Below are 14,693 nucleotides of genomic sequence, written 5' to 3'. Positions count from 1 at the left end.
GGACCAATGATCCATTTGGAAAAAATGGCAGCAGATGAATGCATGCCATTAACCATCATCCGGTGCGCTCATCTGCTATGTGGATAAGTGCACGGCGCTACAGACAGTTCAAGCGACATCCTCAATATGCGGACATGACTGACCTGAGTTTTAGTATGGCCAACTGACCCCTGCCTTAAAGGGCTTCTGTCAAACCAAGTATACTGTAGGTGTTTGGCATGGCCAAACATTTAAGTGCACCGTCCCGCCTCAGCAACTGTATATTTGTGAACCTTGACATCTACCTATATGGCTCTGTGTAAGGGAAATACTATGGATGGGCCAAAGGAATTTTTTTAAGTAACATTTAGGTTTTTGAAATGTAAATTATTTATTCTTTCCATTATTATCTTTGAAGAAAATAATGAATAATGAGATGGGACATGATAATTTCATACATATACTGTTTAGATTTTATTGTTACAAAACTACATTGTTTGAATAAATAAATAAAATATAATACACAGCCACAAAGCTGCAACATTTTTGTCGCTGCAAGACCAATAATGTACAGTATTTCTACCATTTATTATGATGTATTAATAAAGAATGTGATTTTTTCCTTTATTTTGCTAGGGCAAAGTACGACCACCACAACAACTTCTATGCCAACTTCCACTACACATAAAAGCACTATAATAATAGATACTGTTACACCTGAAATCAGTACTACTACCTCTACAACCACCCCTACTACACCTGAAATCAGTACAAGTACCACCACTACAACCACCCCTACTATCACACCTGAAATCAGTACTACTACCTCTACAACCACCCCTACTAATACACCTGAAATCAGCACAACTACCACCACTACAACCAGCCCAACTACCACACCTGAAATCAGTACTACTACCTCTACAACCACACCTACTACCACACCTGAAATCAGTACTACTACCTCTACAACCACCCCTACTACTACTACACCTGAAATCAGTACTACTACCTCTACAACCACCCCTACTAATACACCTGAAATCAGCACAACTACCACCACTACAACCAGCCCAACTACCACACCTGAAATCAGTACTACTACCTCTACAACCACACCTACTATCACACCTGAAATCAGTACTACTACCTCTACAACCACCCCTACTACTACTACACCTGAAATCAGTACTACTACGTCTACAACCACCCCTACTAATACACCTGAAATTAGCACAACTACCACCACTACAACCAGCCCAACTACCACACCTGAAATCAGTACTACTACCTTTACAACCACACCTACTATCACACCTGAAATCAGTACTACTACCTCTACAACCATCCCTACTACTACTACACCTGAAATTAGTACTACTACCTCTACAACCACCCCTACTAATACACCTGAAGTCAGCACAACTACCACCACTACAACCAGCCCAACTACCACACCTGAAATCAGTACTACTACCTCTACAACCACACCTACTACCACACCTGAAATCAGTAAAAGTACCACCACTACAACCACCCCTACTATCACACCTGAAATCAGTACTACTACCTCTACAACCACCCCTACTAATACACCTGAAATCAGCACAACTACCACCACTACAACCAGCCCAACTACCACACCTGAAATCAGTACTACTACCTCTACAACCACACCTACTACCACACCTGAAATCAGTACTACTACCACCTCTACAACCACCCCTACTACTACACCTGAAATCAGTACTACTACCTCTACAACCACCCCTACTAATACACCTGAAATCAGCACAACTACCACCACTACAACCAGCCCAACTACCACACCTGAAATCAGTACTACTACCTTTACAACCACACCTACTATCACACCTGAAATCAGTACTACTACCTCTACAACCACCCCTACTACTACTACACCTGAAATTAGTACTACTACCTCTACAACCACCCCTACTAATACACCTGAAGTCAGCACAACTACCACCACTACAACCAGCCCAACTACCACACCTGAAATCAGTACTACTACCTCTACAACCACACCTACTACCACACCTGAAATCAGTACTACTACCTCTACAACCACCCCTACTACTACTACACCTGAAATTAGTACTACTACGTCTACAACCACCCCTATTAATACACCTGAAATCAGCACAACTACCACCACTACAACCAGCCCAACTACCACACCTGAAATCAGTACTACTACCTTTACAACCACACCTACTATCACACCTGAAATCAGTACTACTACCTCTACAACCACCCCTACTACTACTACACCTGAAATCAGTACTACTACGTCTACAACCACCCCTACTAATACACCTGAAATCAGCACAACTACCACCACTACAACCAGCCCAACTACCACACCTGAAATCAGTACTACTACCTTTACAACCACACCTACAATCACACCTGAAATCAGTACTACTACTTCTACAACCACCCCTACTACTACTACACCTGAAATTAGTACTACTAACTCTACAACCACCCCTACTAATACACCTGAAATCAGCACAACTACCACCACTACAACCAGCCCAACTACCACACCTGAAATCAGTACTACTACCTTTACAACCACACCAACTATCACACCTGAAATCAGTACTACTACCTCTACATCCACCCCTACTACTACTACACCTGAAATCAGTACTACTACATCTACAACCACCCCTACTAATACACCTGAAATCAGCACAACTACCACCACTACAACCAGCCCTATTACCACACCTGAAATCAGTACTACTACCTCTACAACCACCCCTACTAATACTCCTGAAATCAGCACAACTACCACCACTACAACCAGCCCAACTACCACACCTGAAATCAGTACTACTACCTTTACAACCACACCAACTATCACACCTGAAATCAGTACTACTACCTCTACATCCACCCCTACTACTACTACACCTGAAATCAGTACTACTACATCTACAACCACCCCTACTAATACACCTGAAATCAGCACAACTACCACCACTACAACCAGCCCTATTACCACACCTGAAATCAGTACTACTACCTCTACAACCACCCCTACTAATACTCCTGAAATCAGTACTTCCACCAGCACTACAACCACCCCTACTGCTACACCTGAAATTAGTACTACTACCACTACTACAACCACAACTACTCCTGAAATCAGCACTACTACCATCCCTACTACAACACCAGAAATCATCACTACTACCACCCCTACTACAATTACTAGTTCTGTTACAACAACTCCAGAAATCATAATCTCCACTGAAACAACCATCAAGTCTTCCACTGTATGTGTCTGTTTGTACAACGGGAAACCATATCTACCAGGTAGGTCATTCCCAGATCTGTAAAATTCTGCATTTAAAACCAATTTAATACTAATAACTGTGTTGACAAGTTTTTAATTTAAAATGTACTCATCATTAAGACTTGCAAACATAAAATAGGTGATAACTGGTAGAGGAAGTCTGACAGCAGGGCTCCCCTTAACAACAAAATGGAAGTGGAACAGTGGTCAAGCATGAATGGCACTACTTCATTTAATATCTCTGGCACTGCTGAATAGCTACCTGAATGAAGTTTTTGATCATCTCCTCTGGTGCCATAGACAGTGAATGGAGTGGTTCCATGCATACTCAATAGCCTCTTCACTCATCTATTGAGCATAGGACTCCCTATTCTGGCGATGTGATAGTGTGGGGGCAGCTGTCTGGCCTTCACAGTTATCGCTTTTGCATTGTATTTGAAAATTTGACAACTTTCTACATCCAAGAAACACCACTTTAACCCCTTCCATTTTTTTTATTTTGTTTTTTCCTTACTCTTTTTCCATGAGTCATAACTTTTTCTTTATTCCTTGATGCAGCTGACTTAAAAAGATTTTAGACTAAAAAACAGCTCCAACCGCTATAAACATACAGTATATTATAGAATTAATAAGCCCATAATGGTTTAAGGAAGCTCCATTAAAAGGTGGACAATTACGTACAAAATAATTGTACTTTCAACAAACTTTGCATGAATCAATAGTTCAGGTAAATAGAAGAAACTTGTAACACATCTAATCCGAAAAATCAGCTTCATTCCCCACTTAGCTTCTTTTTCCCTTCCCTCTTGATTACTGAACTCACCACTCTGAAAACCCTCCTCAAGTCAGCTTTGCTCAGACCAGATGGACCGCAGGTGTCATGTAATGCAGTCCATTATCCTCTATAGTGGAGGAGAAATAAATAAGTAGCTGGGAGAGGAAACAGGCAGAAGAGAGAAATAAACATCAAGCAGGGCTCTATTACAACTCTGCAGGATAAAAGTCATTTAATGGCCAAATATAGTGTTATAGCTCATGTACTGTACACACATACTGTATACAAACAAGCTTATTCTGACAAGTTTCTTAAAAAGTACAGATACCCTTTAAATGAACTTGTGGCACATTGATACAGGTATTGTCTATTTATATTTGGACAGAGACAACATTTTTCTAATTTTGGTTCTAGATATTACCACAATGAATTTTAAACAAAAAAATTCAGAAGCAGTTGAAGTTCAGACTTTCAGCTTTGTTTTGAGGGTATCCACATTAAAATTGGATGAAGGGTTTAGGAGTTTCAGCTCCTTAACATGTGCCACCCTGTTTTTAAAAGGGACCAAAAGTAATTGGACAATTGAATCCAAGGCTATTTCATGGACAGGTGTGGGCAATCCCTTCGTTATGTCATTCTCAATTAAGCAGATAAAAGGCCTGGAGTTGATTTGAGGTGTGGTGCTTGCATTTGGAAGGTTTTGCTGTGAAGGAAACATGCGGTCAAAGGAGCTCTCCATGCAGGAGAAACAAGCCATCCTTAAGCTGCAAAAACAGAAAAACCCATCCGGGAAATTGCTACAACATTAGGAGTGGCAAAATCTACAGTTTGGTACATCCTGAGAAAGAAAGAAAGCACTGGTGAACTCATCAATGCAAAAAGACCTGGGCGCCCACGGAAGACAACAGTGGTGGATGATCGCAGAATAGTCTCCATGGTGAAGAGAAACCCCTTCACAACAGCCAACCAAGTGAACAACACTCTCCAGGAGGTAGGCGTATCAATATCCAAATTTACCATAAAGAGAAGACTGCATGAAAGTAAATACAGAGGGTTCACTGCAGGGTGCAAGCTACTCATAAGCATCAAGAATCAAAAGGCTAGACTGGACTTTGCTAAAAAACATCTAAAAAAGCCAGCACAGTTCTGGAAGAACATTCTTTGGACAGATGAAACCAAGATCAACCTCTACCAGAATGATGGAAAGAGAAAAGTATGGCGAAGGCGTGGTACAGCTCATGATCCAAAGCATACCACATCATCTGTAAAACACGGCGGAGGGAGTGTGATGGCTTGGGCATGCATGGCTGCCAGTGGCACTGGGTCACTAGTGTTTATTGATGATGTGACACAGGACAGAAGCAGCCAAATGAATTCTGAGGTATTCACAGCCATACTGTGTGCTCAGATCCAGCCAAATGCAGACAAACTGATTGGTCGTTGTTTCATACTACAGATGGACAATGACCCAAAACATAAAGCCAAAGCAACCCAGGAGTTTATTAAAGCAAAGAAGTGCAATATTCTTGAATGGCCAAGTCAGTCACCTGATCTCAACCCAATTGAGCATGCATTTCACTTGTTAAAGACTAAACTTCAGACAGAAAGGCACAAACAAACAGCAACTGAAAACCACCGCAGTGAAGGCCTGGCAGAGCATCAAATAGGAGGAAACACAGCATCTGGTGATGTCCATGAGTTCAAGACTTCAGGCAGTCATTGCCAACAAAGGGTTTTCAACCAAGTACTAGAAATTAACATTTTATTTACAATTATTTAATCTGTCCAATTACTTTTGGTCCCTTTAAAAACAGGGTGGCACATGTTAAGTAGCTGAAACTCCTAAACCCTTCATCCAATTTTAATGTGGATACCCTCAAATGAAAGCTGAAAGTCTGAACTTCAACTGTATCTGAATTGTTTTGCTTAAAATTCATTGTGGTAATGTCTAGAACCAAAATTAGAAAAATGTCTCTGTCCAAATATATATGGACCTAACTGTACCAGTTCATTGATGGTCCTAATGACAGGTTATACTTCTAAATGCCAAACTAAAATGATCTCCTTCAATCGTACTGTAAATTGAAATACATTACATAGTATATCCCATATAGCAGTGTAACTAGTTGAATTTGCCACTTCATCCACTACAAAAAGTGACAGCTGCTTTAAGGACTGTAATAGTCGTCAACCAACTTTTATACCTTCATATACCTTTGATTTCACTAGGAGGCATACAGAGGCTTTGCTATTGGACTTCATACAAATGCTTTATGTATGTAGGGCATTCCCAGTTAGAAGTAATGTTATCTTTGCTATCCAAGTAGCCATACAGCCTCCCACCCAAGCGATATGCCCTAAGCCAAAGACCATATGGCAATTGCAATTTCAAACCAGACTATGCAATCAATCAAAAAACACCCATGTGAATTTCATCTCAAATTGTACTTGATTATCAATTGCTAAATAGCCTTTGCTGAAAAACTGATTTTCACAGCTGCTTCACTTACTCTTTAGGTGAAATGCTTCAACACCTCCATATAAACTTTGGAACCTTCCTGTAATATCTCTAGATGAACTGTAAATGAGCATATAGAAAGTGACTGTTTAAACCTTTGAGAATCAAGGGACATATTTGTCCCATAATTTTAGACTGCCTCCCTCCAATTTGAATGAATAAACTCACGCTTTGGAAAAGGCTAAAGCAGGAAACCCATCAACTGTCTTCTGCAGAAAAGAATATTTTTTCACTTGTACAACAGCTAGAAGTTACCTATTGGCTATAAATATCCTTGTTATATTTTTCTATTACAGGTGAAACGGTAGCTTCTGGGGTTGCAAATGGGACTTGGTGCTATGAAGTTATTTGTACCACGGAATGCATTATACATGTTAATCATTGGAATTGCTACTCATCTACCACCCAGATTCCTTCAACATCTACTCCAGAAATAACTACTGAATCAACCACCACTCGACCTACAACACACACTTCTGAAATCTCTACACTAGGAAGCACACCAACAACAATTTCCACTACCACAACAACAACCACAATAACAACAGAAAGCACTCCCACACCAAAGGTGACAACAACACCAGTAAGCACAACATCTACCATCAGCACACCAAAAGAGACTACCACAACACCAACCACTACAAAAAAGTCCACAACTACATCTATGGTTGTTTCCACAAGCAAAAAACCTGGTTGCCCATTTGAACCATATCGTGAGGTGAGTGAATTTCATATGTTTATGTTCATTTCTTATCTAGCTTTCATTAGTGAAGCTGATGGGCCTTTACAGTCCCATTTTTCCTGTAAGACTGCAGTGCAATGTTATATACCCGCTTGGATTTTTATGATTACCCAGAATACAATCAGCACTAATCACATTGCAAGAAATGAAATACAAAAAAATAATAAAAATGTTATGATAACTATACCTAATTCCCCATCCATGAGGCACCATGAATCTCTAAAAATTAACTGACAATTAGGTTGTCGTTGTTTAGGTAACTAAAGAAAGCAAAAAGGAGGAGATGGGTCCAGTATTGTAACCACAAGTCCCTTCATTGTTTTTCTGTCTTAAAAGTTTGGATAGATCTAACAGTCTGGGGTACATCTACAAATTGTTGAGTTGCTCCTCTCTTTTTGCTCAACTTCCTGTGCTACCTATTTTCCGAGCTGCTCATAACTTGTCAGAAGTCTATGTTTGAATATACTTTAGTAATAGGGCAGACAAATTTTCTCACATCTATAATATCAGAGATGACAGGGATAAAAAAATGAAGATATGGAGACTCCACGCTGCCAATTATTGAAGATGCTGGTTTTCAGGAATTTACTAAACACACATTTTGAAGTGACATGCACTTCTTCCTCAGGAAACAACCACATATTGAAGAAGTGCCTGTCACTTCAAAATTCGTTGAATAAAAACAGCATGTTTAATAAATTCCTGAAAATTGACGTCTTCAATAATCAGCAGCATGGGAGGTACCTACAAAATTTCCATATCTTAATTTCATCACTTTTTCAACCTGTGGATCCGCAGCAGCTGAACTTTCCAAAAGCGCATTAATTTATGGATCAAAAAATTATACAGAAAAAACACACTGCGCTCACAGACTGATACAAGGTTGGTAGATGCAAGTGATAGTGCAGGCTCTGTGTAAATCCTGCTACACAAGTTGTCCAATAAACAGTAAGAAAATCACTGCGCTTTACACTTCAACCTATGTATGCTGGGTATTACTATACTAATAGGTAAAGGTAATACAGGGCTGCGGTGTGCTACCAATAAGTAGTTAATAGTGGCACTTCTGCTATCCAGGCTTGTGAAGCTGGTGCCGTGCTGGTGTTGCTAGGGTACAGAGAGACCTGAGCATAAGGAGCGTCCTCCCTTGGTAGCAGTTAGCGTGGGTGCACGAGACCTCAACAGGGGTGCGACGGGACAGAAGCTGACGGGCGGGCTCCGGCAGGAAGCGCCTTCGCTGCAGCAAGCTGATATTACCAGAAATACGGAAAGCGTGACGTTACGTGATTAATAGGTTGCACCCTTCTACTATTAACTACTTATTGGTAGCACACCGCAGCCCTGTATTACCTTAACCTAGTAGTATAGTAATACCCAGCACACATAAGTTCCTTGAAGAGTAAGAGCAGTGAAGTTTTTTCCTTCTTATTGGACAATTTATGGATCAAGTTAGCCCAATTGGATACGTTTTTAGAGTTGTTTGTTGGATAAGACCCTATTTGCGTGACTTAGGATGAAAAAACACAAGTCAATCAAATTCAACCTCTAATCCCAATGTGTTGATAGAGAGGAAAACAGTCAACCCAATGAGAGCCAATTTCCCCCACATTAGGCAAAATATTTCTTCCCGACTCCAAAATATCAATGAGAATAAATCTCTGGATCAGTGTCCCATCTGCATAAATCTAGAACCCATAGCCATAACCTGTATTATTATACTTTTCAAGAAAAACATGAAGGATTTTCTTGAACTTTTTCAATGAATCAACCCTCACAACATCACGTCCCAGAGATTTTCATGTCTCACCTGTCATGGTCGTGACCTTTTCTTTTGTCTTGATTTGAAGGATGTCTTCTTGTTATTATTACAGGTCTAGATAATTTATATTTGATTTATACCTTTCACTTCCAGGCATACTTTACGTATATCTTTTTGTTTTTTCAGCATAATGAAACCTGGTTTTTATGTAACTGTACCATGGCTAGATGTTTGGAAAACAACACAGTAGAGATCATTGAACTCAAGTGTGAACCACCACCTAAACCCAGATGTGCTAATGGACTTCAACCAATAGCTGTACCAGATGATGACCTTTGTTGCTGGCACTGGGAATGTGATTGTGAGTTTCTCTCTTTTGGATCATGACAACATTTGGATTTTTAAAACCATATAATATAATATGTAATCTAATATTTCATAACTTATCATTTTTTCCATTTAGGTGTTTGCAATGGCTGGGGAGATCCCCATTATGTCACATTTGATGGCACCTATTATAGTTATCAAGGAAACTGCACCTATACCCTAGTGGAGGAAATTGAAAAGCGGATTGACAACTTTGGAGTATACATCGATAACGTTGATTGCGGAGCACGAGACAGAGTCTCCTGCCCTCGCGACATCATTGTCAGCCATGAAACTCAGCTGATACGCATTAAAGCAACGAGCTTGATGCCAATTAGTTTACAGGTAGGAAGGACCAATGGAGTATATGTCAGAAATCGTCATTTTATAGTGGAATAGTTCCATAAACTAGAAGATAAAAGGTGTGTATAAAAGTTTAATAATAATTGAACAAATCTAACTTTGCTAGCAGTTAGGATGGCCCCATTGCCATACATGGTTAACACCTAGCATGGAAGGATTAAGGAGAGGGTCATATGAATATCCAGATATAGTTAGGACTAGATGGTGGTCCAATTCTAACGCATCGGGTATTCTAGAATATATATGCAGTTTATTTTTGAAGATTTAATAATAATGCAATAATGCACCCCCCAATCCTGATATGTATGGTTCTCTCACCCCCAGTCCTGATATGTATGGTTCTATCACCCCCAATCCTGATATGCATGCTACCCCTCAACCCCCTATCCTGGTATGCATGGTCCCCTGACCCCCCAATCCTGGAATGCATGGTCCTCTCACCCCCTAATCCTGGTATGCATGGTCCTCTCACCTCTCTTTCCTGGTATGCATGGTCTTCGTACTCCCCTTTCGGGGTATGCATGGTCCCCTCACCCCCCAATCCTGGTAAGCATGGTCCTCTCACCCCCCAATCCTGGTATGCATGGTCCCCTAACCCCCATATCATAGTATGCATGGTCCCCTCACCCCCCTTTCTTGGTATGCATGGTCCCCTCACCCACCTTTGCTGGTATGCATGGTCCTCTCACACCCCAATCCTGGTATGTATGCTCACTGTCACCCCCCTTTCCTGGTAAGTATGGTCCCCTCACCCCCCATTCCTGGTATGCACGGTATCTTCACCCCCCCTTTCCTGGTATGCATGGTCCCCTCACCCCCTATCCTGGTATGCATGGTCCCCTCACCCCCCTTTCCTGATATGCATGGTCCCCTCACCCCCCAATCCAGGTATGCATGGTCCCCTCACCCCCCTATCCTGGTATGCATGGTCCCCTCACCCCCCTTTCTTGGTATGCATGGTCCTCTCACACCCCAATCCTGGTATGTATGCTCACCGTCACCCCCCTTTCCTGGTATGTATGGTATCCTCACCCCCCTTTCCTGATATGCATGGTCCTCTCACCCCCCAATCCTGGTATGCATGGTCCCCTCACCCCCAATCCTGATATGCATGGTCTCCTCACCCCCCTTTCCTGATATGCATGGTCCCCTCACCCCCCTTTCTTGGTATGCATGGTCCCCTCACCCCCCTTTCGTGGTATGCATGGTCCCCTCACCCCCCTATCCTGGTATGCATGGTCTCCTCACCCCCCCTTTCTTGGTATGCATGGTCCCCTCACCCCCCAATCCTGGTATGCATGTTCCCCTCAACCCCCTATCCTGGTATGCATGGTCCCCTCACCCCCCAATCCTGGTATGCATGGTCCCCTCACCCCCCAATCCTGGAATGCATGGTCCCCTCACCCCCCAATCCTGGTACGCATGGTCCCCTCACCCCCCAATCCTGGTATGCATGGTCCCCTCACCCCCCTTTCCTGGTATGCATGGTCCCCTCACTCCCCTTTCCTGGTATGCATGGTCCCCTCACCCCCCTTTCCGTGTAGCCACGACCAATCAGCGTCGCAGCCCTCTGTCCGCGACCAATCAGCAACGCGGCCCTATAGCTGCGACCAATCACTGCCGCGGCCCTGTGCAAAAATAATATTAAAAAATAAAAAAGCTATTCTCACCTTCTGACGGCCTCCTGTCTTCTTTCCACACGCCCGGCCTCGAGTTCCCAGTAATGCTTTGCGGCTTAGACCGCTGATGACGCCAGTCTTCTTTCTCGCACTCGCGAGAGTGACGTCGGTCTTCTTTCTCACTCTCGCGAGAGTGACGTCATCAGCGGTCTAAGCCGCAAAGCATTACTGGGAACTCGAGGCCGGGCGCATGGAAAGAAGACAGGAGGCCGTTGGAAGGTGAGAATAACTTTTTTTTATTTTAATTCTCTTTTTTACAGATTAAGACCTGTGCCTGCCGCTGATTGTCACAGCCTAGCGGCCGCGACCAATCGGCGGCAGGCGCAGCTTACCGTTACAAACAGCTGCGCCTGACGCTGATTGGTTGCGGCCTAGCGGCCGTGACCACTCAGCGGCCCGCGATTTTGGTTACAGACAAACACGATAAGGCGTTTATATATATAGATGAGGTCAACACCTATATTGAATGATTTTCTGCAGTAGATCCTCTAAAAAGTAGTTGTTTTGCAAACTTTAGTACTTTATCCTGTTAATTTTTAAATTCTTTTAGGTTCTTGTAAATGATGAAATTGTAGGAACGCCCTATAAAAAATATGGGGTGAAAGTGTATACATCCGGCATCAATTATGTTGTGGAAATACCAGAGTTAGAGGCCAATATCACATACAATGGTTTGTCTTTCTCGGTTAAATTGCCCTACAGACTTTTTGGACATAACACCCAAGGACAGTGCGGTAAGTTTCCTCTTTTGAGATATGATAGTTCTTAAACTCTTGTATCGATTTACTTGTGTAATTTCCAGCAACACTCATTGTATATAGAGTCAACTCTTGCCTCTACTTCCAACCTACAGTAGTTATCACAAAATTGTTGTTCCCTGGTGCATGATATGGTCATTTCTGTATGTTGTAGTGCCCCAGCTTATGCACAAATTATTTTATGCATGTAATCTGAAACTTTTCATTAGTGACAAGCTTTCACAACAAACCTAAAAAATGCTTATGTGATGTTTACTGTAGTTCCACAAATTTCCACCATTTAAATTACCTTTCCAAATGTTCTCAACAAATAGAAATCTGAAAAGAGGTTCACGTTAAAGAGGTTGTCCACTACTTTTATATTGATGACCTATCCTTAGGCTTGCACATCCGTCTCCTATTCAAATCAATAGGAGGTGGATGTACAGTACCCGTCCACGGCCACTAGAAGTAGATGGAGCAAGCGAAAAGTGAGTACTCAAACACCGATAATAGCTGATCGGCAGGAGTGTCGGGTGTCGAACTCCAGCCGACCAGACATTGATGACCTAGCCTGAGGATACTTCATCAATGTTAAAATAGTGGGCTTCTTCCCAATGCATTGCATATATCACATGACAAGGAATCGTTAATCAAGAAGAACATTACATAAAGTTTCCAAATACCAGTAAGTCGCAACGAAAAATCCAAAATTCTTATTAGTTTCTCCTTTAAAGGAAATCTGTCACCAACATTTTGCCAACTAATCTGAGAACAGCATAATGTAGAGACAGAGACACGGATTCCAGCAATGTGTCACTTACCGGGCTGCTGTAGTTTTGATAAAATCACTTTAGCAACAGGAGATTATCACTAGAGGCCTAGTAAACCTACAGCCAGGTAGTCCTCCATATTTATGAGCTTTGTATAACTCCACTGTTAAGGACGGCGGAACGCACCAAATATAAATAATAGGAGGTGCGTTCGCCGCCCGGGGTCCACCGTGCGGTAGGTGACTAGACCGCTGCTGGACAATGGCAGACGCAACAGAAGAAGAAGTAGTGCGCACGGGTTAACGTCACCCGAACGCTAGGAGCGGCTCTGTTCAGACACAGAGTCGCTGGGCATAAGTAAACGTAACGCCGCTAGCCCTGTTAACCTCACAGGAGCTGGCATGTGGCGTCGCAGCCGCGAACACCAATAGCTGCTGTTAATGCAGCGTAGCGGCAACTATAGCCGCAAGCGTCGGCGCCGAGAACCAGGCACCGACGGACGCTAGTGTAGGCGTGGAAAGCACAGTGGCGTGTAGCTTGCCACAATCTGGAGCTGACTAACCCGACACACAGTCACCATTCGTAATATCCAAGGGAAGGGGTTTCATAATAAGTCAGACACCAGTCCATGCATCCATCACCATACACACACAGCATAATATGCTACACTAGCGCATGGCCGAGCCGCCATGCGGGCTTTTTATAGCCATGCGCTTCCGGGACCTTCCAGTACCCTGGAAAGGACCAATCAGATCCGACGCAGGACCTGAGCATGTGACCCCTGCTCTCCAGTGAGAGGTCACCTTGCGGGCATGCCCAGTAGCACGGCATGAGGACTTAGCCTCTGGAGCGGTTCCCTGCAGAACAGGATGCGCTACCATTGCTGCACCAGAGGTGGCAGCAACATCCAGGCTGTCAGAGCAAGTCTGAGTAGCACGCCTGGCTCGCCGTGATTGCTGAGCAGCACCCGGAGCGGTCGGAGGAGAATGGGAGACCGCTGGATGTCTGGCTATGGATTCCCGCTGTGCAGTGTCAGGAATCCGACGCCTAACATTACGCCCCCTCCCCACTGCGCTCAAAAGCCGCGATCAGGAGCGGTGCGTGGATATTCTCCACCGGCTCCCAGGTTCGAGCCTCAGGCCCATGACCCTTCCAATCCACTAAATAAAATTTTTTGCCACGGACAAACCTGTGCCCTATGATGGCATTAACCTCAAACTCGTCAGATGATAAGTCTGACGACCCGGCCGATGACTCAGAAAACCGGGCCATGTGAATTGGTTTAAGGAGGGACACATGAAACACGTCCGAAATGGCTAAATGTGGAGGAAGAGCCAGACGGTAGACCACTGAGCTAATTCGCTCAAGGACCTTGAATGGTCCAATATATCGCGGCGCGAACTTAGGGGACTCGACCCGTAGTTTGATGTTTCGGGTGGAGAGCCACACCATGTCGCCAGGGGAGAAGCTTGGAGCGGGTCGCCGATATGTGTCGGCGGATGCCCTCATCCTTTCCTTAGAAGCACGAATAGCATCCTGAGTACGATCCCAAATGTCCCGGGCCTCCACTGCCCAGTCTGCCACCCTGGAGTCAGTGGAGGACACTGGCATCGGAACAGGAACGCGTGGATGTTGACCGTAGTTCAGGAGGAAGGGCGTCTGACCAGTGGA

At 43.4% G+C, this 14,693-nt stretch overlaps 1 protein-coding gene across 3 annotated transcripts in view; it reads left to right on the top strand.

Annotated features, from left to right (window-relative positions):
• Window positions 1-14,693, top strand: part of MUC2 (mucin 2, oligomeric mucus/gel-forming) — a 97,934-nt gene that overhangs the window by 66,870 nt on the left and 16,371 nt on the right. For all 3 annotated transcript variants that reach the window (XM_073554348.1, XM_073554347.1, XM_073554346.1), the window contains 5 exons: window positions 616-3,330; window positions 6,900-7,321; window positions 9,291-9,465; window positions 9,568-9,815; window positions 12,063-12,246. In XM_073554348.1, coding sequence (XP_073410449.1) covers window positions 616-3,330; window positions 6,900-7,321; window positions 9,291-9,465; window positions 9,568-9,815; window positions 12,063-12,246 — 3,744 coding nt within the window. The remainder of the gene's footprint in view (window positions 1-615; window positions 3,331-6,899; window positions 7,322-9,290; window positions 9,466-9,567; window positions 9,816-12,062; window positions 12,247-14,693) is intronic.

The sequence above is a fragment of the Dendrobates tinctorius genome, unplaced genomic scaffold (assembly GCF_039654945.1).
Source record: "Dendrobates tinctorius isolate UK_male_01 unplaced genomic scaffold, ASM3965494v1 ptg000211l, whole genome shotgun sequence".
Taxonomy (NCBI): domain Eukaryota; kingdom Metazoa; phylum Chordata; class Amphibia; order Anura; family Dendrobatidae; genus Dendrobates; species Dendrobates tinctorius.
This window is presented reverse-complemented; position numbering and strand designations above follow the sequence as displayed.